Here is a 26945-nt window from a genome sequence, read left to right on the forward strand (position 1 = left end):
GCCCAGGGGGCGGCAGGCCCTGTGCTGCCTTGGTGCTGAACTGACTGACCCATTGTTCTCTTTCTCTCACCAAAATTAAAGTCATGATCTCATGAAAGTGGATTTTCAGAAAAGTCAGTCTCATATACAAGCAGTCCTTGGGACAAAAGACAGTTTTCCAGTGCTGCACTGACCTGAGGGACACGCATGTCCCTGTCCTCCCTGATATTAATTACTGAGAAACCCGTCTCTACAAGCTCACAACAGGCCTTTTTCTAGTCTGGAGCACACGGTGATACTAATTAGCCACCGGCCAAGAGGGATACAAACAATAGTTCTCCTGGCCTCTCTGTTAAAAGTTCTATATATGTAAGGCTCAGACCTCTGCCAATTAATGCTCCTGGCTGTGAAATACCAGAGTGAATGACCTTGGCCTTTAGGCCCCAGAGGGACTGAGCTGGGCAAAGGCCTGCTGTTACAACCGCTTCTCTGGTCATTGGTGCCCCCCAGGGGGCAGTGTGGGTGTGGACCAATCAGAGCAAGGGCTACACAAACTGCTCCATGGAAACCAAAGGATCTACTTGAAGAGTTTATCATTGGATATGGAAAAAAACCTCTTTTTTCTTCCCTCCTTAGTTATTGTTGGTCTAGTACAGTATTTTTCATGGGCAGTACTCGGTCCGTGGTGGCAGACTGAGGAGGGTACAGTTTGTATTTCAGCAACTGTTACTTCTTAATTCGTTCTCTCAATTTTACTCCCATGGATTGGGACCTCGTTTCTCACATGTCTATGGCCAGGGACACAGGGAGACAAAGTCATCATGGAAATCACACTTATGCCTTGCACCTATCTGGGGCTTTGCAGTTTTGAAAGTCCCTTCATGTACATTCCAGAGGATGCTAAGGAGAGAAAACAGCACTCAGCGAGGGGCAGAAAGCAGGGCCAGGCATGGCACTGAAAAGCAATCTCAGAGGGTTAGGGAAGGCATACCACGTTTGATCAGAAACATCCAGTCAAAAGGGGCAGGGAAAGAAGGGAGAAATAAATCTCTAGGTGTGTCTTACTTTCACAATACCAAAGAAAGCAAACAAAAGTCATTCATGGTGGCAGCATGACACCCCTAGGGCTTTAAGTCATTAACTGTCAGACTGTAGGAGTGGCCTTGACCTAGGTGCTTCTGCCAGTTCCACTTCTGCCCACAGGGAGCATAAAACACAAGCACCGATATTCACAATACATAGTAAAACTGGAATGAATATATGAATAAAATAAAAAGCCACGTGAAGAGCAATCTTTCTCTGACATTTCAGAGTTGACCTTTCTTTGACCTTTTTTTCCCAAGAGAATAATGTATAAGCTTTTCAAAAAACTGTATAAACACATACACATACAGATACATGTATATACACACACAGTAAATGAGAAAATAAGACATTGAGAAAATATTCGCAAATGTTTAATGGAAAAAACAAATTAAAGACACCTTCTCTAAGGGAGATTCTTGACCAACTTCTATAAAATGAAAAATTTTGAATTAATTCTCTTGTTGATTTGGTATAAAATATGGTTAAAACTTTTGTTTGCCCAGTTCCTAACCCTAAATGACAAAAGTATCCATATTTGAAATAAAGCAATAAGGAAGGCTGTGCAACTATAAGGAATGAAAGGCATAGTCAGTATAAAGCAGCCATCCGTTTCCTGAACTGCAGAAGCTGTTCGGATGCTGTCGTGATGAAGATACAGACATTTCTTGCTAGTGCATGATTTCAAGTTATCAGTTCTTTAGTTCTTCAAGGAACCAGTTGTGTTCTTTTTTTCTTTTTTGAGAAGTGTCAATTAGAGTTTATGTAAGTTTTGAGGTAAAACAAGGATTTAAATTGGTTTGTTTGATAGAGCACCATAAGCTGAGGTGGTGCACGGGGCATAGCTGCCAAGGAATGTTTAGAGTAATTTTAAGCTCAGATTGAATTCCTTCCAGTTTCCTCATTCGAAAGGTGGGGGGGGGGGAGGAAAAAACTCTTCCAAGAATAAGAGTAAGTCCAGAGTTTGACTAACCCTGTGTTTATCTTTCTGATCACCTCCATGCATTTAAACAGAACAGAACAACACAACACTGGTGTTTGATGGTGAAAAGCAGGGGTCACAAAAGGCCTCCGCAGCTCCAGGCAGATTAGAGAGCAAAGCTGAAACCCACACACCTCTGAAACGCAGTTTGTTCGGGTTCAAGATTATTGAATAGCATTTCTGCTACCCAAGTGTGGCCTTGTTTAAAACTATAGCTAATCTGACAGCCGAGAATGGCCAAGGTCCAGGACTGCATCACACAGAAACTCATTAAATGCTAAAGCAGCTGCTTCATGTCCCTTGAGCTTCTCAGCAAGCTTTAACCCCAGGAACTCTGGAAGCTGTTGGGAAGCTGTGATTATGAATAACTGGGCATTTCTTTGCCATTTTTTAGTCACTAGCACAAGCTTTTTTGAGCTTGACTATACTGCTCCTCCAGCCACAAACATTCACCAGTTATCTCCACAAAAGCCACAAATCTTAATAGCATCATTACACTTCTTAGTATTGCCACAAACATTTCATAATCTAGGCTCAAAATCACCATCCCATTTCAGTGAGCATTTGATTTTGCTGGATTGAGAAGATGCTAACATCTTCTCGAGTCTGAATGTGTTAGCCTCTTCTGTTCGCTAATTACCTTTCAACATAGATGTTCCTTCCCGTCCCAAGGGAGTAGAGGCTGCGCAGTATGTGGTAGCATGAAATCTGCACGTCACCCACTGCAAAGAACAAAATGGAGTGGCCATCACTGTGGATCAACCAGAGCTCCCCACCTTCTGTACATGGAAAGGGTCTACCCACAGGAAAAGCATGTTTGCATCACTGAGAGCCAAGGAGATCTTTCTCCTCTTCTCCCCTTCCGCCCCCCCCCCAGCCCCTTTCTACCCAGATGCTAATTACTGCACTGGGGGAGAAAACTCTCAGGAAAACACCCTGCAGTGAGCCATCCATTCCCCTATGGGGCTTAGGATGGGGTCACAGGACCGTTGGACCAATGAGTCCTCCATTTGAGAATTTTTTTTTCCAATGGAGGGAGACACTTTAGCCAAATTTTATCCAGAGGAACATTTCTTTGCTTTGAAAAGAATAATTCAAGAAATCTGCCTTTTGTTCATTTCCTAGGAAGATATATACAATGTCCCTACCTCTTCGGAGACAGAGCAAATAGAACAAAATTGCTCATGTTCCCCTGTCCCAAGTTCTCTGAGGGAAGTTTTTCAAAAGGCCATTCAATCAGATAATGATTTTGCCACATTTCCTAAAAAAGGGGGCATGTTCCACCTAGTAACACACAAAGTTTATCTATAGGCTACATGCCCTTGTTAATGTCTGGAACTCGTAACAAGACAGGGACTAATTTAGCACAATGAGAACTAATTTAACTTTTTATTTTTTAACAAGGAGGTATGTTATTTCCATGACAAAATAATGAGTTCAGATGTTCCCCTACCAGTCCCCCAACCCCATGGAAATAACTGACTTTCAGTTGTTCAGGGATACGGAAGACACAGCCTTAGCTATTGACAACTGGTTAAATTAAATTACATCCTCTGCCAACATTTAAAGTGTGAAACTGAAGCATGGTGGCAGAATATCTGCGTGAGGGGTCTGTACACGGTACTGAATGCAAACTGCAATAAAACCAACTGACTGTGGTCTTCCAAAGGCTCAGATAAGGAAATCTTAGCAGCTTTTCTTTGCTCCTGGTACTTTGTGAATAAATTAGGGCCTCTAAACCAGAAAACTGGTGTCTGAGAAACCCTGGGAGCAAACCTCTATCTCCTGCTGGATTACTCAGATAACCTGTTCAAATTAAGAGGAGCACAAAGGCTGGGAACTAAACCAGTGAGTGAAAAATTCTGGTCCTGAAAAATAGCAGGAAAAGATTAAATATTATATATTCAAATTTGGGGATTTCTTCCCATCCCGGAGTCTACTACTTGATTTTTAAATCTAAGAAGAAACAAAGCATGGAATGATGATCTCTCTGCTCTTCCCTCAAGGTCAGCCTCAGTGACTGAGACAGGAACTTCCTGTCTGTGGCCACGTGCTTATGAATGCACAACGCCCAGCAGTCTGACTCACAGAGTAAGTCCGCCCCAAACTGATGCTGCGCCACGTGCTCAAAGATGGACGTCAGGATGGGGAGCAGTGCCACCGTGGTATAGTTAATGTTCTGAGAGACTCCTTTAATCTGCGTTCTGGAGTGCGTAAACTTCCCGAGCTTCAGGTTTTCCGATGTCTTCTCTAAGTCTTCCGCAGCGTTTTCAAAGAAGGCTCGTAACCCGGCCTTCACCAGCTCTGAGCCCGACTTCATGACAGTCCTGCAATCAAATAGTGCTCAAAACCAGAAGCAAAATCTGAACCTTTGGCCAACCGCCTTCTCGAAACGGGTGACTCACAGTGCGAGCTGGGCAGACATTTGACACTCCAGTCACCCGATGACATGTGTCAGCAGAATGGAGGGGGTGGTTAGGTCCAGGAGAAACCTGGACCACAAAGTACAAAGAGGCCTAGCAATGGGATGGTATGCTCAGTTTGAGGGACTCTGTGTCCAACTCCGTAGGAAACATAGAAGATGATTTAGAATGAAACTGATATTGGCCACCTGCTATACATATTGTGGCTACGTCCTCAAATATTAATTAAAAGGAGGGTGAAGGGAGTTTTTCTTGCAGCTCGCCATGAGATAAGCAACTTTTATACGGCTTAGCAAGAAATATTAGCTCTCCTATGATATAGGACTACTTAGACTACTTAGAGAGAGAGAACAAAGGAATAAGTCAACTGGAGCTTAGTTTCTGTCAGCTTGCAGGGATGTCCTTGCTTGGGGTAAGGGGAGAGAGAGGGACAGCCAGCCCCTTGTAAAACAGACAGCTTAGGCAGTTCACTGACAAAACCATATAGGCATGAAGATTAGCTATGGATATCTGAGGTTCACCCACAAGAATTAGTTTATAAACCTTAGAATTGGAACAAAGCCTATAAGTCATCTATTATTTTATGTAATTTGATATCTTATTCACAGGATTATGACAGGCTTGCTAAGGACAGTTGCTTTATATCTATAGCATTTTCACGATCACCCAACTGACCAGAAAAATAAAAACGAGGAAAGTCAGTGAGGCTTGCTCCTATCCTGCAAGTCTTCATGAGCTACCTGCCACCTCCCTAACTTTCCTGTCGAAGGTTTTCTCAGGAATGACGACCAAACACACTGCCCTACATTAAAAAAAAAATGGACTCTCTCTCAAGGCATCTCACGGGTATCTGGGCGAAAAGTTCCCTTGCCCTAGTTGCAAGGGATTTCAGTCCCTCGGGAGGCTTTGGTCTGACTTGCAAACTCTGCGGTCCCAATATCTCCACAATGCTTGTTTCTCTGGAAAACCTAAAACTCCCAATTGCCCTTAACTGTGAGTGTGTATGTGTGTGTGTGTGGCCACTCTTTGTTTGTAGTGGATTTTCATTTCATGGCCCCTCGGGTTGCTGCCTCTCTTCTGCACTTGGGATGGATGTTGTCCTCTCAGCTTTGACATGAGTGTGCTAAAGAAAGCTCCCTGTCAGCTGGTTGTTCCCATGGCTTGTCTCCTTTTCGTATCATCATATATAAAATATTTCTATTATCAGTGTACATACATATGACTTCCTTTCCTGTTCAGCCGTCTTCCCTACCAGGCCTTCAGGCCACACTGTGTCTCTGGCCCTTTGGTAACCGCATCTCTCCGCACAGCTTGCCTGGGCCACCACAGAGAGCTATGGTTCCCCTCTCCCACGAGGCAGTGGCCTTGCCACCCATCAGGCAGCTCTTGCTTTTTTGGGGGGAATGAAGCACAAAGTGGTGCTTTGCCACATTATACATTTCATCTTCTGAAGGTCAACTTCTCAGTAAGAGACAAGAATGATCAAATGCTCTGTTTTCAGCATTCAGCATAAGCCCTAGCAGTGGCCCTCTGTCATGTGGACAGGGAAACAGAGAAGTGCTAACATTAGGGCAAGATCCATCTTTTCCCTGTTTGCCTCTCTCCGGTGCGTCCTGAATGAGAGAGAGAGTGTTGAGGAACGATTGGAAAACACTGGGCAGACTTACCTCGTGTCCAGCGTCTGAGCTAAGATGTGAAGGCAGCTCACCATCGTAGTAGAATCACTCCCTAGAATCAAAAGTATCACCTGTGACACCCTGAACCATTCAGCCTTTCAAACACAATCTTATCAATATGCACAAACCACAGCCCAGCATAATTAACCACCAATGCACAGATACCCAGCACTCGAGGTCTGTGTTCAGGGACAACGCATTTATCTCTGGCCTGACACATCTGCTTTATGATGGACGTTGGAGGCAAAGCTTAAAACATTCACTGGTGTGGAAAATCAGAGCTGTTAAAGGGATAGAGAGGTCATTTATCATATTTCAGACCAATTTTCTATGACAAATTTAGGTGACACCTTCATCCTCAGGCTCAGGTGTTCTGTGGGAGACACACACAAAAGAGGCAAAATGCAAGTTCAGGAGAACTACAGGGAGGAGTGCTGCCCTTAGCAATGCCTCTTTTCACTCACCAAAGAGGGAAATCCTGTGCCGAACAAGAGCAGCAAGTTTGCAGAACAGGCTGAAACAGAAAAGAGCATGAGTTGGAGAGGCACATAGACTCAAGGATTGATTTGTACCTTCCCCGGTCCCCCCACTGTAAAACAAAGAACACTAAATGGCACTCTGGGAAGATGCTCTATGTTCTTCTCAAATGGGCTCCTGGGCCACACCAGGAAAACACGTGGTTCTTGTAGTCTTGCTGGAGAGTCCTGAAAGACACCTCACGGGCAGCTCCAACTTTACAGAAAACAGTCCTTCTTGAACACTTACAGTATTTTGCAGAGAGCTGGTACTGAACCATGTACTGAAATGTTCATTCATATGACATTTAGGAATAAATGGGGATTCTGGGAGGAAGCATCATTTTTCCATTGTTGCAGTGGAGGGTGAACTGTTGTGCAGCCTTCACTAGGGTGTGAGGGCTTTGCTGGGAGGTGGGCAAGAAGGTGGGACTGGAAGAAAGTTAGTGGTTCAGGTGTGGGCAATGCTGTGTTGAGACCAACATGTAAGAAATTGCTTTTCATTGTCATTTCCCATTCGTCGATGGGTGTGACTAGCTTGCTGTCCTAGCTGTGTCCTTGGAGGCTAGAAAAGCCCGCAGGCTATGCTTTTGTGCTTTCTGCCCCTGCTCTGTGCTTTCTGCCCCTATTTTCTGCCCTGGAAGCCCTTGGAGATCAGCTGTATCTTACTGTTTTACTTTCCACAGTGGCAAACAGAGGGGTTTGTGTAGTTAGAAAAGAGCCCACACGTTTCTAAGCATGTTACTGATGGACCCCATCCAGGGGCACCAGGCCGCCATTCCACCTGTGTTGTCCATGTTGGTGGGAGGAGGTTCCTCAGAACTCTGACAGCATGCAACACTAGCACAACTAGACAGGAGCCTGGCAATGCCTTCAAAAAGCCGTCTTTCCTGGTGGAACAGAAAGAGGGAAGGCTGACTAAAAACACTTGGTACCGGCCATGGGACTCCAAGGTCAGGCTGAGCCGAATTCCTTCCCAATCTCTCCTTCATAGCTTGTCGCGGGCTTCACGCCCTACACAGGTCCGAAGTCTGAATTTAGAGGACAGCTCCAATGGAGAAGAAATACATCCTGAGTATTGGTGGGGATGAAAATTTGCTCACTTTTCAAAGATTTTCAGTGAATACCCTGGACCTTTCTGGGCTGTCTCCTAGAAATCATGGCCAAAGTCCCTCCTGGTTAGTCCTTTTTTTTTTTTTGCAGTGGAAATCAGTTGGAACCCCTGGCCTGGAGCTTAAGAGAACTCAGAATAAGTTAATAGAAATTTGGCAGCCAGCTAGTGTGAAATTAAATATGGACTGCCTCTTTTTCCCTCTCCCCACTGTATTTGTTTTTTTCCGAGCTATGTATCTGATAACTCAAGAAGCTGGGGGAGGGGTAGCCTGGAGGAATGTGAGTTTGGGGCTCTGCTCTGACTGTCTGGGCTGTCGGTGAAGCCACCTCATGGCTCAGAGTGTTTGCTGGTTTTCTCACCTGTAAGTAGAGAATATTCACACTACCCTTAGTTTTTAGAATTGGGGCTGATAAACTCACTTATTTCTGGTGAGATAAACACATGTTCTGTATATACAAAAGAACATTTTCCTGGCTGAAGCAGATGGTTCAGTTGCTTGATCCTAATGCTAACATGGTTCCCCTGCTGTGAGATGCGCTTTCTGAGGCGTGCCAAGGCCGGAAATCTCCACAGGCTCCTGGTTGTCATTGTCCTTACAGTCCCCCCAGATTTTGAAGGTGATAAAGGGATCCCAGGAGCGAGAGTCTGGAAAGCCCTGGTGAAGAGCATCTGAGCTGGAAGAGGTGGGGTGAGGGCAGAGGCTGCAAACCAGTGGGGTCCGGAAATGTGCGCACATTCAGCGCAGACACCACGGCCTCCGCGGAGGGCGGCAAGCCACTGCTGGGGCTGAAAGCTATTTGCAAGGCTGATCGGCTCCAGGTTGTATTTCAGCCCTGACAAATGGTGCCTGGCTGAACAAATGTTACATTTCCATGAATTAATAATCTAAAAAAAACATAGGTGAAGAAGACAGACACACCTGCCCTCTGTTGGATTATCTGAGTATCTCACTTTGCCCATTAATTCCCCACCTTTTTTGCAAAATACACTGGTCCATCCTGAAAATATTTAGGAAATTGTTAGACAGTAATTGATTCTAAGTGTATCTCATTTTGATAGCATGGGCTCCTCCTTTCCTAAGAATTGAGGTTAAGTTATGACTGTGCAGGGAAAACGGCACTTGGTCCGGATAGACAGCACTGGGCTTTTATGTTTACCCTAATCTACTCCTCGGGACATTTTAGATTCTGTGGTCCACCTGACCAAACCCCAATTTCCTCGCCTGCAAACTGGAGATCATCATACACAGCTGTGTTAGAAGTTTGAGCATGGTGGTGACAATGCACTAGTGGGCCACAACTCTTACACATGAAAAATTAGGCTCACTGCTGAGCCATATCATGTTTAATAAATGTTAGCTAAATCCTAATATTGAATATCTTCCCAGAGAGGGTGACACCTTATAGTTGGGCCCTCTTTAAGTATTATGTATGCAATTCACCATCAGCAGATGCTAGGGAAGGAGTTGATACCCTGCTTTCATTACAAGTCCTTAACTCTTTGCTATGTAGTAGTCAAAACCCTTCCTTGTCATTCATAAATCAAATACAGAGAGACCCTGAGGCATGGTGGGATCCATCTGTTAGCCCACAGGTGGCAAACACAAGGCCTGTGGGCTGAATTTGGCCCTCCACCTTGTTTTATCCAGCCCGGCACCTTGTTTCTGCCTGGTGGCAGCACTGAGCTCCTTCCCCCTAATTAAGGAGTAGTTACATTTATACAGTCCTAAAATTACATTCGGCCCTTTGAAGGCAACCACGAGGCTGATGTGGCCCCCGGTGAAAATGAGTTTGACAGCCCTATGTTAGCCTGATCAGGACTCATCCCTTTTATTTTGATCTCTGCTGAGGAATCCACCTGTTCTGCCCAGTGAAATGTAAAGGGGGCTTGTGCTTTTGATGAAAAAAATTTTCCTGTTAAGAATTTAACTTGAGGGACTTCCAGCCAAGATGGGGGAGTAGGTAGACACACTGTGCCTTCCCACACAGCCAAAAGAAGGACAACAACAATTTAAAAACAAAAAACAACCAGAACTGACAAAAAATTGAACTGTATGGAAGTCCGACAGCCAAGGAGTGAAAGAAGACACATTCATCCTGACTGGTAGGAGGGGCAGAAATGGGCAGCAGGGCAGAGAGGACATGAGGCAAAATGGCAGCTGGCAGACCCCGCAAGGCGGTGGCTGGAGGACCCTGCGGTCCCACATTCGTGCACAGATAAACCGGGAGGAACAAAGGGGAAGCAAAACAGATCGGGAAACCCAGAGCTCCAGCTCAGGGAAATAAAGCCTCAAATCTCTGAGTGAAAACCCCCTGGGGGTTGAGGCAGCAGCGGGAGAAACTCCCAGCCTCACAGGAGAGTTCATTGGAGAGACCCACAGGGTCCCAGAACATACACAAACCCACCTACCCAGGAATCAGCACCAGAAGGGCCCACTTTGCTTGTGGGTAGTAAGGGAAGTGACTGAATCCGGCAGAGAGTGGAGCAAGCGCCATTGTTCCCTCCTGGACCCCTCCCCCACATACAGCATCACAGCGCAGCACTGTGGGTTGCCCTGCCCAGGTGAATACCTACAGCTTCGCCCCTTTATGTAACAAGCGCGCCAAGACAAAAAAAAAAAAAAAAATGGCCCAAAGGAAAGAACAGATCAAAGCCCCAGAAAAAATACATAAGTGACGAAGAGATAGCCAACCTATCAGATGCACAGTTCAAAACACTGGTAATCAGGATGCTCACAGAATTGGTTGAATTTAGTCGCAAATTAGATGAAAAAATGAAGGCTATGCTAAGAGAAACAGAGGAAAATGTACAGGGAACCAATAGTGATATGAAGGAAATTGGGACTCAAATCAATGGTGTGGACCAGAAGGAAGAAAGAAACATCTAACCAGAAAAGAATGAAGAAACAAGAATTCAAAAAAATGAGGAGAGGCTTAGGAACCTCTAAGACATCTTTAAATGCTCCAACATCTGAATTATAGGGGTACCAGAAGGAGAAGAGAAAGAGCAAGAAATTGAAATTTTATTTGAAAAAATAATGAAGGAGAACTTCCCTAATCTAGTGAAGGAAATAGACTTCCAGGAAGCCCAGGAAGCTCAGACAGTCCCAAAGAAGCTGGACCCAAGGAGGAACACACCAAGGCACATCATAATTACATCAGCCAAGATGAAACACAAGGAGAGAATCTTAGAAGCAGCAAGAGAAAAGGACACAGTTACCTATAAAGGACTTCCCATAAGACTGTGAGCTGATTTCTCAAAAGAGACCTTACAGGCAAGAAGGGGCTGGCAAGAAGTATTCCAAGTCATGAAAGGCAAGGACATACATCCAAGATTACTCTATGCAGCAAAGCTTTCATTTAGAATGGAAGGGAAGATAAAGTACTTCTCAGATAAGGTCAAGTTAAAGGAGTCCATCCTCACCAAGCCCTTATTCTATGAAATGTTAAAGGGACTTATCTAAGAAAAAGAAGATAAAAAATATGAACAGTAAAATGACAGCAAACTCACATTCATTAACAACCACACCTAAAACAAAAACAAAAGCAAACTAAGCAAATAACTAGAACAGGAACAGAACCACAGAAATGGAGATCACATGGAGGGTTATCAACAGGGGAGTGGGTGGGGAAGAGAGGGGGAAAAGGTACAGAGAATAAGTAGCATAAATGGTAGGTAGAAAATAGACAGGGGGAGGGTAAGAATAGTGTAGGAAATGTAGAAGCCAAAGAACTTACATGTATGACCCACAGACATGAACTAAAGGCGGGGAATGTGGGAGGGAGGGGGTGGGCAGGGAGGAGGGGAGTGAAGGGGGAAAAATGGGACAACTGTAATAGCATAATCAATAAAATATATTAAAAAAAGAATTTAACTTGAATTATGTTGCTCTAGATTTCGAATCTCAGATCGCCTACACTAGAACTTGTAAGATCTGATTCTGTTTTTAAATTTTAGCCTTAAAAAGCCTGATAAGAGTGGAATTGAAAACAGTGTTCATCTGCTTCTTTTCAATGTTACGTGTTTGCTTTTCCTAAGCTTCAGAATTACCTTCGCCTTTTTCTAAATGTTATTTCAGCATAGAAGTTGACCTGATATATAAATTTTTCCCCCAGCCCTACTGAAACCCCCAAACAGTTCACTTTTCTTGGTTGCCAGGATAATAACATATAGACAAGTATGAATAAGTTTACTTTCAAGACCAAGGTGATCATCAAAGCCTCTAAGGTACTGATCATCAGAATACAGTTCATTTCTCCAAAAGACTCACTTAGTCTCCAGGAATCTGGAGTTTTGTGTTTCACATCAGCACCAGGACCTTCTCTCTCCTTTGCAGACTCACCTGGCCACCATCTCTTTCTCCTTATGGGAGGCAGACCCGCCGCTGCTGAGGGGCTTCAGAGGGGACGACAGGAAGTAGAGGCGGTGGTTGGTGAAGTACTGGTCAACCAGTGGGAGAAGAACCTGGAAGATCCACCAGAAATTAACTTGCAGGAAGCCAGCCAAAGCCCTTCCTGTGGTTCCTTTGAAAAAGCTCATTCTTAGTGAGCAAAAAGCCTCTGAACGCTGTCCTGACATTTCCAGAAAACTCTACCCAGTGATTTAGTTTTGAACACATTTTCCTTTTATGCCTGGAACCAGAAGTCATGTTGATATGGGAAAGGACAGGGCCACTAACTTTGGGCCCAAAGACATACAAGTACAGACCCAAGTCACCATTCTCAGGGGAGGCCTGTGGGATGCCTGCACTGAGACACAGCTTCTGGGGCATGGCATCTCACAGGCGCGCGGAAGCCTTGGCTAGCAATACTAGTCTCACCCATTCTATCCCTGCATCTCAGAGCATGGCTGCCCCAGGGCTGCCCGTGCAGTCGGCCCTCTGAGTAGGGCTGTCTGGCAGAGACTGCTCACTGGTACCCGGATTCATTCTCCCCTTCTTTCTCTTAGCAATAGAAACCCCTGGGTTTTGGCTGGGCACAGACTAGAGAATGCATTATCCAGTCTCCCTTGTAGTTAGGTGAGGAGAAAATGACTACGTTCTAGCTAATGGGATAGAACTTTAAAAAAGTAGCAGCTTGCCCTCCCTTCTCCTTTCCCCCTTTCCCACAGAAGTGGTGCAGGTGAGCCTGTCCGGACCATATGGACAGAGACCATACCTTAGGAGATGGTGGAGCATCAGAGAAGAACCGGGAACCCTGGGTAATGGCATGGAGCAGGGCAAGCTGCCTGCCTCCTCAGACCACCCCCTGCCTCGGGAATGTGCTACAAAAGAGAAATATGTGCCTGTCTCATTGAAGCCATTGGAGTTCTGGATATCTTTGTTGGGTCAGCTTAACTTGTACCCTAAACTGTACAGATCCTAAGAAGAAAGTAATTTGGTGAAGTACAGTAAGTCACTTACTTTGGCAAAGAATTTGATCTCCTGGTCATGGGGAGACCTTTCAGTTTTCCCACTGCTGACAAGGGCTTCTACAAGGACACAAGTAACACAAAGTTGGCCAGGTGGCCAGAGTTAAACAACAAAGACCACACAGCCCCAACAGTTTAGAAGCAGAGCAGCTCTTCTAAAGGCCGGGGAAAGGCCATTTGATTTTACAAAGTATCTTGTATTCTACACAGTACTTCACAATTGTGCTGGTTAGTTCTTTCTTGTGTCAATTCTCTAAGCTGTTTCACTACCCTTTTCTCCACTTTATTAATTAAAATTTTTTCCCCTTTTCTCCACCTAAATGATGAGAAAGGAGCTTGTGCTCATGGTCTCAAAGCAAAACAAAGGGAGAGTTAAAGCAGGATGAGCTACATGAAAAATGACAAATGGTTCAATCAAACCCAGCAGGGAAACCAAGGACAAAACTGATGTTTTTCCGTGTGTGTGTGTGGGGAACCCCTGGGGGGTCTCCTCCCCAGAACCACGTGCCTAAATGAATCACCGACAGCTACGGGATGAAGACCTCATTCCTTGATGAAGACATAGAAAATTCTGTGATATTATGAGATACTATGAGAAGCACACACGCTTGTGACATTTTGCAATGAGACTTACCCAAGTGGGCAATAAACTCTTGAGCAGAATCAACATATTTCAGGATCTTCTTCAAAAATTTATAGGCAAACCTCTTTTCCATGGAGGAGGCATCCAGCTCCATGTCCTTCATACCTCTAGGTTGGAAACGGGTAAGCCCGGGAAGCAACAGAGAAGACTTTGTGACTTTGGCGCATCAACTGTCCTACCTACGCTGACTTCATTTTCCACATATGAGTCGTTATTCTGGCTCAGTGACCCGGCTTATCTGAGTGATTTCCCTTTGCACATGGAACCCTCACTGAGTGTGCACCTGTACTACAATCATTTCTGGAAAGATTTTTCAAAGAGATCTTCATTATGTAATCAACAAATACGGAGCTGGGGATAAATCAGAGAAGCAAGCAAGAATCCCTGCCTCCATGAACTTACATGCTATAGACAGACACAAACAACATTTAAAACAAGGTAGAAATGATATGGAATAATAGATGTTACTAAGTTTTGTGGAGAAAGGAAAATTAAAGCAGGATGAAGGGGCCCACGTGTGTCTGAAGTGGGGGAAGAGCAGACTGCAGTGTCAAATAGAATAATCAGTGCTGCTCTCATTGGAAGGAGGATGTTGGAGTAAAGGCTTGAGCGAGGGGAGAGGATGAGCTATGGACTCTGGGGAGAGAGCTTTGCAGGCACATGGAGCGGAGATGCAGAGGTCCTGAGGGGGGAGCATGCATGCTGAGCTGAAGGACTATGGCAGAAGCCAGTCTGGATGGCATGGAAGTGAACAGGCAGCCGGGAGTGTAGAGAGTAGGCAGTGGAGTAAGTCATAAGAGCCCTGGGCACCATCCTTCGAATTTTGCTTTTGCTCTGAGATGGGAAGCTATTGAAAGTTTTGCAGAGAAGAATGACATGATATGACTTACACTGTGACAGAATTATTCTAGTTATTAGGGTTGAAGTTGACGGTCATGGTGACAGCATGGAGGTGGTGAGAAGAGGTCAGTTTCTAGGTATCTTTTTTTTTTTTTTAAATATATTTATTGATTATGCTATTACAATTGTCCCATTCCCCCCCCACTCCACTCCATCCTGCCCACCCCCGTCCCTCCCACATTCCCCCCCTATAGTTCATGTCCATGGGTCATACTTATAAGTTCTTTGGCTTCTACATTTCCTACACTATTTTTACCCTCCCCCTGTCTATTTTCCACCTATCATCTATGCTACTTATTCTCTGTACCTTTACCCCCCTCTCCCCCTCCCACTCCCTTATTGACAACCCTCATGTTCTAGTTGTTTGCCTAGTTTGCTCTCGTTTTTGTTTTATGTGTGGCCGTTAATAACTGTGAGTTTGCTGTCATTTTTACTGTTCCTATTTTTGATCTTCTTTTTCTTAGGTAACTCCCTTTAACATTTCATATAATAAGGGCTTGGTGATGGTGAGCTTCTTTAACTTGACCTTATCTGAGAAGCACTTTATCTTCCCTTCCATTCTAAGTGATAGCTTTGCTGGATACAGTAATCTTGGATGTAGGTCCTTGCGTTTAATCTTGGGTAATGTAATTATGATGTGCCTTGGCGTGTTCCTCCTTGGGTCCAGCTTCTTTGGGACTCTCTGAGCTTCCTGGACTTCCCAGAACTCTATTTCCTTTGCCAGATTAGGGAAGTTCTCCTTCATTATTTGTTCAAATAAGTTTTCAATTTTGTGTTCTTCCTCTTCTCCTTCTGGCACCCCTATAATTCGGATGTTGGAACGTTTCAAGGCGTCCGGGAGGTTCCTAAGCCTCTCCTCATTTTTCCAAGTTCTTGTTTCTTCATTCTTTTCTGGTTGGATGTTTGTTTCTTCCTTCTGGTCCACACCATTGATTTGAGTCCCAGTTTCCTTCTCATCACTATTGGTTCCCTGTACATTTTCCTTTGTTTCTCTTAGCATAGGCTTCATTTTTTCATCTGTTTTTCGAATAGATTCAACCAAGTCTGTGAGCATATTGATAACCAGTGTTTTGAACTGTGCATCCGATAGGTTGGCTATCTCTTCGTCGCTTAGTTGTATTTTTTCTGGAGCTTTGAAGTGTTCTGTCATTTGGGCCGTTTTTTTTTTTGTCTTTGCGCGTCTGTTACTTTAAGGGGCGGAGCCTTAGGTGTTCACCGGGGCGGGGTAACGCTGGTCGCAGCGCTGTGACACTGTATGAGGGGGAGGGGCCGAGTGGGAGCAATGGCGCCCGCCACACTCTCCTCCGGCTTTCACTCTTTCACTCCGCTACCCACAATCAAACTGGGCCACTCTGGTGCTGGTGCCCGAGTAAGTGGGCCTGTGCACACTCTAGGCCCGTGTGGGTCTCTCCAACAACCTCTCCTGTGAGGCTGGGAGTCTCTCCTGCTGCTGCCCCAACCCCCACGGGCGTTTTCAATCAGGTTTGAGGCTTTATTTCCCTGAGCTGGAGCCCTGGGTTACGCGGTCTGCTTCGCTCCCTGCCGTTTGTCCGGTTTATCTGTGGGCGAATGTGGTGCCACGGGGTGCTACCCGCTGCTCTGCCTGCCTTGCTCTCCGCCACTCTGAGTCCGCCCCTCTGGGTTTATCTGTGCAAATGTGGGGACGCAGGGTCTGCTAGTGCTCAGACTGCCTGCCCCATTTGTCCCACACTCCGCCAGTCTTAGTCCCGCCACAGCCACGCGAGTCCTCTTCACCCCGGTGCCCGTCTCCGCCCCTCCTACCAGTCTGGATGAATGGTTTTTTTCTATTTTCTTGGTGTTGGTCCCCCTTGCTGTTCGATTCTCTGTCAATTCTGGTTGTGCGAGGAGGCGCAGTGTGTCTACCTACGCCGCCATCTTGGTTCTCTTCTAGTTTCTAGGTATCTTAAAGGTATAACCATCAGAACTTCCTGAAGGATTGGGCATGGGTTGGGAGAAAAAGACAAGAGCTAAGATTTTGGCTTGAGCACCAGGAAGAATGGGCTGTCACCAAGTGATGGGGAAGCTGAGGATGGAGCAGGGCAGAGGTAAGGGTAGCAGGAAACTGGGAGTTCTCCTTGGTGACAGGGATCTCACTTCCTCACCTGTACCTGCAGGTGTTTACCACAGGCTCTGGCAGGTAGTAGATGGCCACTAGGACATGTTTGCTAAATTCAATTATCTTTCTCCTTTCCCCTATTTCCTTGGTTTTCTTTTTAGTTATAGTAAAGAGGAACTTTTCATTTCTGTGGGCTAGTTATTTATGAGCAAATGACAGTGTGCACTCATCTTGTTGCTAAGAACAGGGTTTAAATGATGGTGGGCGTCCTTCTCAAATGCTTCCTCAGAGGCTGTCTCCCACTGTCTGACCTTTCCTACTTGACAATATGGCACATAAGTTTTGTTATTTTTTTCATATGATATATAATAGAAACATCTGTATCAATTTTTATTTGGGTTTCTGCTATTCAGTGGCAAAAATTCTGTAGGAAACAGCAGCTGGCTCAGCAAACATTTCTTTTAGGAGGAATGGCTGTATCAGAACAAAAACACCAGCTTTCCCCCGCCCCCCCCCCCCCCCCCCACAAAGGACTTAGCACGCAGAGCCCTACAGAGCACAGCCCACCCCCAGCATTTGACCAGTGGGAAGACAGATTCCACTTTTACAACTCAGGCAGCCAAGACCATTCTCATGTAAAACATTCACCTAGATAATTCTGACAAACAAGTCCAGATAAAACGCCTCAGGAAATTGTGATTCATTCAATGCCCCCACTGCCTGCAGTTGCATCTTCAGGGATCAGTTTCTTTGTTCAGAGACTGTTTATGTCAGTGAGGCTTCTATTGTTATTGTGTAACTTAATGAAATATCACATACAACAACAAAATCAAGGTGTCAAGAGAACTGTTGATTCTATGAGGATGAAGTTGCATATTTTGCAAAGACCTGCAATAGCAAATTTCCACATACATAGTTTTTAAAGCAGGTATGGGTGAGAAAACTGTTAAAGGTAGGGGAGGAAATGGGGAAAAAACATCTGGAAGAATACTACATGCACACAGTTTTGTATGTGCCTTAATTCTCACCATCCTTGTAAAGTCCCGATGGCAAAGCTTTGAGGACAAATTATGGATGTGGTTTGTAATTCCAGTGGGTAGGGCAACATACAATGAAAGGCCCTGGCCTATAGCACAAGATTTCTAAATAAATGCATGTTGACATGTTTTAAGTTAAAATTAAATGTTGAAGGTATGCACGTATAACTTGTCATAACTTTGCTGTTATTGATATTTCTTTGTTAATGTTTTTTCAATTACAGTTTACAGTCAATATTTTTTTGTATTAGTTTCACAGTGGTTAGACAATCACATACTTTACAAAGCGATCCCCCTGAAATTTTGAGTGCCCACTTGGCCCTGCACATAGTTATCACCATATCAGTGACGACACTCCCTGTGCTGCACTTTCCGTCCTGTGACTGCTCTGTAACCGCCCATCTGTACTTCTCAGTCCCATCACCTTTTTCACCCATCCCCCAGCTTTCCTCCCTTCTGGCCACCTTGGGTCTATTCTCTGTAGGCATGAGTCTGTTTCTGTTTTGCTTTGTTCCTTTATATTGTGCTATAATTGATTTTTAAAACTGATATTGACTGATTCTGTTTATGTCAGAAAAAAGAGCTTTATCCTGCAAAATAAAACTTTTCTTATTTCCCAAGACTCACCTGCTATCCTTGTTCTGATCCATTTTTTAAATGTTTCTTTTCTTCATTATTTTTTTAGATTGTTCTTTTTCTTTTTTTATTGTTGTTGTTCAAGTACAGTTGTCTCCATTTTCCTTCCACCACTCTCCCTCGCCCTGCCCACCCCCACCTCCCACCCTCCATCCTTCCCCCCTATGGCTTTGTCCATGGGTTCTTTATACGTGTTCCTTGTCAACCCCTCCCCTTCTTTTTGTAGGCAGGTAATTAAACGCCTGAAGAAGAATGACTTACCTACCTGAATGACCTGGAAGATGACTTACCTAGAAACCACGATGCCATTCACTTGGAGGAATTTAAACAGGTCCTGTGCCTTCTCTCGGTCCCTAAACTTTTCCTTGGCGGTCAGGGTGTCATATGGCACCAAAAGAGGGTGACTGCCACCACCTGGGGTCAGTAAGGTGAGAGCTGACAACATATTTGGCTCTTCCTTTGCAGTTCCAGGGAAACACACATGCTCCCCAGCTCAGCTTCCGGGGGGTGTTGTGAACCAGACTTACCTTTGCTCTCCAGCTCCAGCTTCTTCTTCTTGGCCCAGATGTTGTGATAGTTCTCAGCTATGACCTCCACCATTCCCTGTGTCCCCCAGGGAGAGGACCGTCAGAGAGAAAGTGAGAACACCGGGCTCCGGTCTGCCAGGCCATTTCAGGCAGCCTGGGGGGCAAAGCTCCACCAAATGTTAATGGTGAGTCACAAGGCTGAGTGTCTCCCCTCATTATTAATTTGTCTGCACTTATGCACCTCATTAGTTTTATATCTTCCTGTACACACAGAAAACAATTTCGGATTCTGACCTTCCCTTGTAACTTATGATCCTGGTGGTTTGATGCATTTAGGAGAAGCACTTGTTTCCATGTGGAAATGCATTCTGGCGGCTCTCCATTAATCAGCGGAGCTCAGTCTCTCACTCCTGACCTGAGATTAGGGAGCTGGAAGTGTGGGTGAAGAAGTCTAGATCTAGAAAGCCTTTAGCTTAGCAAGCTAAAAATAGTCATGTCTTGGGGAAAAGATCTCTCAGACAGAATTTATCTGTATAAGATTCATAAAACAGTGACCTGGAATGGTGTACTTTGGAAAGAAATGTTCTCTGAAGTCAGAAGGGCTGGTCTGATGGACTCCGTGAGGAGTAACTGGCCCAGGCTGGGGCCTCTTGTGACCAGCAGTGCGAGCCGGGGGGATGAACGGGGAGGCAGCTTAAGGCTCTCAATTCCATCTTCTCAGTTGTACATCCCTAAGTCCTACAACAATTGCACGTCAGTGCCATCGGGGAGCTTGAGCGGACCCCCTGCAGGAGATGCAGGTGCCCTTGCTGCCGGCGGACCTGCCGGAGCAGGAAAGCACCCCCACCTGGGCGTCTTTTCACGGAGTTTCTCCTAGCTGTTGTTAGTTCTGTTTTGGGTTTTGATACAGAATTTGATTGTTCTTCCTTTTATTGAGTGATTCCCTGTTACAACGTCCCTGGCAGAAGTACAAAACCTCACTTTCTCATATGATTGGTTAATTCTGTTGAGACCTTCCCTGTGGCCGTGGCCCAATGGGGCCCTTTTCAATGTTTTATACTTTTGTGGTGATATGTTCTAAGCATTCTTTCCCTTCTCCTTGATCTTAAAAACAAAACAAAACAAAACTTCTTTGGAGGGTAATATATTCTGCACTTGAGGGGGTTTAGAGAGCAAGTCGCCCTGTTCAGGCGCTGTCGGCACTGACCTGGAGCTCTCTGGAGAGTGCCACATTGGAGAGGTCCAGAGGAGTGGGGCTGTAGCTGTTGCCCTAGGAAAGCAAAGGCGGAATCACTGGGGCTGCCTTGATTTTCCTTAGTCTTACCAGCATCCCCACATCAGCTGCCAAAGATGTATCTCAAGAGGTCCCCAGGCTTACGGCTGGTGGTCCTGGCCTCTGGAACCCCGGAAGAGCTTTCCCAGGCTCTCCATGGCTTAGACTGGCCAAGTGTGGGCCTCTGTCCTACCTGGCTGGCCTGGGACATGCTTCGAAGCTTCTCATTTTCCCGTTGTTGAACAAGGGCTTCTCCTTCTTTGGTCCTCTCCACAGTCCAGCCCACAGCCAACATGGTTTTCAGGGACTCTCTGGCTGGCCAGCGATACATTTCCTTCTCCTGGAAGAAAATTCAAGCAGAATAGCTTTGCAGAGAGCACCTCAGCACTCTGACTGGCCTGTCTCCCTGTGGGAGTCTGATCCCACACTGGATGGGTACTAATTGGTTCCAGCTTCCCCTCGCCAGCTCCGAATCCCCTGTGTAGCACCCCACCTGAAACACCCAATCCGTCTTTCTGATGTTTTTAAACGTGAGACCCTACCGTCTACTGCCTCCAGAGGGAATGAACCAGACATTACCCACAGTTTGTGGATAACGAGGAGCAAGACCAGAGAGTGACTTTTCTTGTTCTAGTAGTTGTGTAAGAGGGACTCGCCAGAAGGCGTCCACACAATGCTCCCCTTTGAGCCCGGGAAACAGAATGTCTTAGACTGAGAATTCTCTTTAGAGCTGTGTACAATTTTATCGGTGGTCAGTATGCACACAAAAATACACGTGCTGTCCTTCATGTGTGACAATAGACCCAAATATTACAAAGGACTGGTCACAAGATAGGAATTCAGAGTGGGGTTGAACTATAACTCTCAATTGAAAAAACCCAAGGGACTTGCCCATATTTCCTTGGGGACTCTCTTCTTTACTTCCTCATGATTGACACTTATTTCTCTTTGAATTTTTCCCAGCAATTCACCCTTCTCCCCACGTCAACAGTCTAACAAAAGCCTTCCTAGTTCAGTTGCCAGCGAAGTACACGTGTATTCCGGCCCAGGCTCCAAGTGCTGACCCATGCTTCTCTCTCCAAAGGGCACTCAGAGCCTCAGAACAGACCCTGAGGCTGGGCTCTTGGAAACATCCAGGGACAGGTGCCCAAGGCGGGGCTCCCGAGGAGTTCAGGGAGTCCTTAAAAGTCTCTAAGGAACTAGAGGGTGAATGTACCCTGAGCTCTGACAATCTGAGACAGTTCCCAAGGCAGGACAACCAGCACGGCCACTCAGTGTTACCCGGCCACTCAGTGTTACCCGAGACCCGTCCCTTACCTTCTCTGTTAAAGTCTTGAAAGGCCTTATCAATGGGTGGGTCTTCACATTTTCGTCCAGGGAAATTCCATATTTCCATCCATTCTGACTCTGTAGAAATGTTCTTAGTTCAAATATCCTTGGCACCCAAAGGGCCCTGCTGTGTGACCCAAATCCCAGCTTCTATTTTCACTGAACAAATGGGACAATGGAATGTGACAGAGCTTGGAAATTACCCTCTCCCCCAACATATTTAACTGATCCATTGCGGCTGTCAGGCTTCCTGCCCCTGGGTTTCGAACTCTGCTCCTTTCTTTCTTTTCATTTTAGTTGCTGTCTCCTCAACTTACTCGCCTGTGTTTCAAGCTCACTATAGACAGAAGGATGTTTCGAAAGGCCTGAGAACAGTGCTTCTCAGGACAGTGTGTTATGTTCACAGCTGAGGACAGAAGTCAAGGTTAAAGGCATGTGAGGGCAGGACCCCTGACCACTGCTTTCCTTGTCTGCCAACCCCACAGCAAAACTGTGACAATGCATGTTTCCTAGAGTCACAGCAGTTTATGAATTTCAAGAGTCATTCAACAAACATTGTTTGAATGTCTACTAGTGTAGGTGTCCAACTCTGTCCAAGGATACACAGATAAGTGAGAGTCCCTGATTTCCATAAATAACCTCACAGCTTAGAGACTCCTGGCTGCTTTTGCTCAGTCTCTGCCTCTGCTCACTTGCTAATGTGTTTGTTTCTCAAGTTTCTGTCCATTCTCCCGGGGCACACTCTCCCTGCGTGATTGAATTGAAGCCCACAGTCCATAAGAGGACTAATCTCAAATCAATACGTCCAGCCCAGACCTCCCTCCTAATTCCCAAACCTCTTTAAGCTCTGCTTGGATGTTTCCATGGGTACCTCCAGCATGTCTGACACAGATTTCTCTAAGTGGCCCCCCTCTTGGGCTCCCTGTACCTCAGTGAGTGTCACCAGCTCGCACTCACTCACTGAGCGAGAGATGTGGGACTCCTCCTTGATGTCTCTTCTCCTCTGCACCTTCTCACATGGCTCCCACTTCCCATTTCCCTGCCAGTGTTTTAGTTCAGGCCACACCGGCTCTCACCTGGACACCAGAGAAGCTTCCTACTCAGTCTCCTTGCCTCCTGCATCGCCACCTCTCTCTGACTCCATTTTCTACACCACTGCCAGTTGATATTTATAAAATCACCCTGATCTGGGTACTCCACTGCTTTAAAAGTGTCTGATTCCCAGCTGCCATCACGGTAGAATGCAAACTCTTCCTGGCCTCTAGAGCTACAGCAAAGGCCTTGCCAACCTGTCTGGATGACCTCCCCCTTCTCCCCCTTCTCCCCCGCCACCCTCCTCCCTCTATGAACCTGCCATAGAGCCCCACAGTTCCCTAGAGCCACCACACTCCCCCTTGCCTCCATGGATCTGCACCTGCTTCCCCCATCCCTGATCACGTATGGAAGATCAACTCGAGGAAGCGCCCCTGGTCCCCACTGTTGGACTAGGGACTGCACCTGGTGCTCTAACCCTGTGCTTGTGCCCATCACAGCAGTGAACGGCCTGTGCCAATGACCTGTGCCACTATGGCTGGTCTATTCTGTTCCTCCCACAGGACTGTAGGGTTCTTTTATTTCTAGTTAATTTATTTAAAACATTTTTCAATTAAAGTTTACTTTCAGCATTATTGTGTACTGGTTTCAGGTGTTCAGCACAGTGATTAGAAAATCACAGACTTTAGCGTTCCCTCTGACGTTTCCTGCACACACCTGGCACCGCACACAGCCATTACAATACTACCGATGACATTCCCTGTGCTGCCCTTTACCTCCCCGTGACTGTTCCATAACTGCCAATCTGTACTTCTCAGTCCCTTCACCCCTTTCACCCAGTCCCCTACTCTTGCTCCCTTCTGGCAATCGCCAGCCTGGTCTCTGTAAGGCTGTTGGGTTCTTGAGGACAGGGACAATATTCTTTTTCTTGTTAGATAATTGATGCCCACCCAGCCACGGGGAGCCAGCATGTTTCCTTGAAAACATGGAGCTCACAGGCCAGGGAAGAGAGAGAGTAACCAAACACTGCACCAGTAAACATACAGTTGACAATTGGTACAAGTGTGTAACTGTTGCAAATAGTACTATGTAAGCTGCTATAAAAGTACCATGATGGAAAAGAACAAGGTGCTAAAGGGGCCTCTTGCCCAGAGGCACCTGAGGAAATCACACGCGGACGGAATTTGAGGGATGGGTTGATGAGCGGTGTGTGCACACGTCAGAGTGCAGACGGGCACCTGGCTCAGATGGAGGAGGGTCTCAGGCACCTGCAGTGTGTGTGTGTCGGGAGGGGGAAGTCGGGGGAAGAAGAGGATGTGGCTGGAGGGCAGAGGGTGAAGGGAGAGATGAGGCTAGAGACGGTAGCAGAGGCCAGATTAGGCAGTGCCTATCAGGCCATACTAAAGACTTTGACCTTTGTATTAAAAATAGAAGCTATTAAGGAACTTTAATGAGGAGAATGGGCTGTAATGGAGAATAGCAGTAGGTTAGGACCGAGTGTGCATGCTGAAACTATCACCTGCCTGCAGTGTGAAGAATAGGCTGGAGAAAATGCTCACGGGCAGACTGATGAGATAATCACAATCCTCTGGGCCGAAGAGGCCTGTAGCCTGAACTAAAGCCACAGGGTTGGGATAGAGAGAGTTATTTGATTCACGAGAGACTAAGGAGGTAAATCCACATGGCTTAGTGATGGACTGGCCATTGCTATGGGTGGACGGGGTGCTGTTTTCCTCTGTTTCATAGGCTGGTCACACAGCATATGTAAGGAGTGCTGAGAAAATAACAAGCTCTCGAGCAAGGTCCAGCTGACTGCAGTCCTGGGGCCAAATCCGGCCAACCATCTGTTTACAAACACAGTTACACTGGAACACAGGCATGCACTCTCATTACGCATTGTCTATGGCTGCTTTCGTGCTCTAATTGCAGAGAGGAGGAGCTGCAATAGAGACTGGCCACAAAGTCTACTCTCTGGTCCTTTACAGGAAAGTTCTGTCAAGCCCTGCTCTTGAATGGTGAGGTGTCAGCCCATTCTACTATTACAATGATTGCCGTGATTGTTGGCTCCCATGGAAGCAGAGCTGAGCCCAGACCAGTGCAGGGCTCAGCCAGGGGTGCACGTGTGCCGTCTTCGGGGAGCACTGTATGCAGGTGGTCCCTGTGGCCTTGCTGTGGACTGGGTCCACGGTTCCATGCTGAAGCTGCAGCTGAGCTCTGGCCCCAACCTTTAACTGGCTGCCCATAGGAACCCTGGATGTCTTTGGCACATTCCTTCCACTCTGTCTGCCAGCATTAAAGGGCTGACAGAGCAATTAAATTTATTAAGCAGCCTGACCTCATGTGCTGAGGAATTTTAAACACCAGATGGACAGGCTTATTAATAGGGAGCGTCTGGGACTCCTACCGATGCCTGCCATAGGGAGAGGTATGCCCTCCTTCTCTTGAATAAAGTCCAGTTTCCTGGCAAAATGCAAGGTTAAGGCTTTCAATTTCATTTTCCCTTTTCCAAAGAGAAAAACATTTTAAAGGAAAAAATGTAATAAAAGCCTCCTGCCCTGCATTAAGCATTCACATCAGACACACACAAGCACTTGCTTGGGTGCGAACTCCAGGAAATGCAATGTTGAGAAAGGACTAAAGACTAACGGAATTGATCATTTTCTGGAGAAATATAAAACGCAGCAGCTCCAACTGCTGCCGATTATTTCTCTGACCCCTCCGATCCTGCTCTGAAGTAGTGAATGCTCTTGGTCGGTGAGTCTGTCACTTAGACAAATCAGGCAGATTTCCAGCATGGACCCTTTAATGTTCTGGGGCTGGTTTTCCCCTGACAACTGTCAGCTGGAGGATAATGCCTACCTTTTCACAGGCCCATTTGTCATGTGAATGCTCAGCATACTTGGTGACGATGTATTCCAATTTGTCAGGCAAGGAGAAACTGCAATGAGAAGGGGAAAAAAAAAGGAAAAACCAAATTACAACCTCCCCAAGCACCTCAGCCAGACATGCTGAAAAGATGTCCAGAGGCAACAGTGAGCCCTCCTTTTGACTGGTGGCCTCCCTCCTGCTGCTCTGGGCTCTCTCGGCCCCTGAAGAACCACTTTGGCTCCTGGGTCAAACCTGTCTAGGCTACACAGTGAGAACCCCTCCATTCAAAGACACTGGCCTATTGTCTCGTGGCTGCACTCTGGGAAGGGCAGGAAAGGGAAGCTAGAGGACCAAAAGTTACAAAAATAGTGGTTGTTTACTCTTTTGGGTTCAGTAACTCACACTTAAGTATTAGAAATTTGAAAGTATAGCAGCCTGACAGCTTTGGTTCCTTCTGCTGGTTGCAGCACCTCCCTTTTCCTTTAAGGAACACATCTTGTGTTGCACACAGCCCTATGTGAACTGTCTGAGAATGGGCCCCTGTCCAGGCCGCTCAGACTCCCTTTTCGGGGACTGTGGATCTTGAGTCAGGTGAGACTAGGGTGGCAAACTCTTCAAGGGGATTCACCCAATGGGGATGCCTGAAGGCTGTCCATTTGGCTATAGTGTCTTGGTTTCTGTCCTTGCTGCACCCAATCCCTGGAGTATAAGGTTGTCCCGTAACGTTTATAAAAGCATGCACATTATTGCACCATTTGGCATCCTTCAGCACACTTATATTTTCAGAGGGGGAAGGTGTCTGAAGTAAACGTCTGCCTTCTCTTTGGCCCCTGACCTCTTCCTTGGAGCAGGTTCAATTCTATTTCTCACCATCCACTCAGCTCAAGGCTTGGTCTGATGGACTATGTACTTAACCTCCCAAAGATGAATTTCATACGTCATCAAAGCTGACAGCCCCAGGAAAGGGCTCAGGCCATTTGAGAACCATTGCCACAAACCCCAAGTCTGAGGGGCTCCTCTAGGATGTCTTACTTTCCCTGCTCATGCTAAGGAAGTCTTGGAGCTCTTCTTTTACCAAGCACCTGGAGGTGAAGACCGTACACCCCACCACACATAATCACAGCTGAGGCAGAACCACTACCGGCCAAAATCAAGTACATGTTTCGTCCATGGCCTAACCACCTCCAGTGAGAGGTGCTGGGGAATCAGAGGGAGAAATTGAAGGTGCTGTTGTAGGGTTATTCCAGAGTGTCAGCACCCCTTGGCATGGCCGAGAGTGGGGCCCGTCTCCCAGGCAAGGGCCCTGCGCTACTCTGCCGTCACGTACCCCCAACGCCTCATCACACCCCCCGAGGCTCGCTGCGTGTTACCTGTGGGGCCGTTGTGACGAACGATGCTACTGGAATGGTACAGGCCTAACTCCCAAAGAGTGAAGATTTTGT

General features: G+C 46.2%; 1 protein-coding gene across 1 annotated transcript in view; it reads right to left on the reverse strand.

The window, feature by feature from the left end:
- The window catches only part of RYR3 (ryanodine receptor 3), a 534646-nt gene that overhangs the window by 80013 nt on the left and 427688 nt on the right, over positions 1-26945 (reverse strand). Inside the window, exons 52-64 of the mRNA XM_053928437.1 lie at positions 25495-25573; positions 21592-21681; positions 20468-20614; positions 20209-20271; positions 19002-19077; positions 18765-18888; positions 13816-13931; positions 13174-13241; positions 12115-12236; positions 6608-6657; positions 6135-6195; positions 4133-4371; positions 2685-2766 (exon numbers count right to left, since the gene is read on the reverse strand). Coding sequence (XP_053784412.1) covers positions 2685-2766; positions 4133-4371; positions 6135-6195; positions 6608-6657; positions 12115-12236; positions 13174-13241; positions 13816-13931; positions 18765-18888; positions 19002-19077; positions 20209-20271; positions 20468-20614; positions 21592-21681; positions 25495-25573 — 1317 coding nt within the window. The remainder of the gene's footprint in view (positions 1-2684; positions 2767-4132; positions 4372-6134; positions 6196-6607; positions 6658-12114; positions 12237-13173; positions 13242-13815; positions 13932-18764; positions 18889-19001; positions 19078-20208; positions 20272-20467; positions 20615-21591; positions 21682-25494; positions 25574-26945) is intronic.

This window comes from Desmodus rotundus, chromosome 7 (assembly GCF_022682495.2).
Source record: "Desmodus rotundus isolate HL8 chromosome 7, HLdesRot8A.1, whole genome shotgun sequence".
NCBI lineage: Eukaryota > Metazoa > Chordata > Mammalia > Chiroptera > Phyllostomidae > Desmodus > Desmodus rotundus.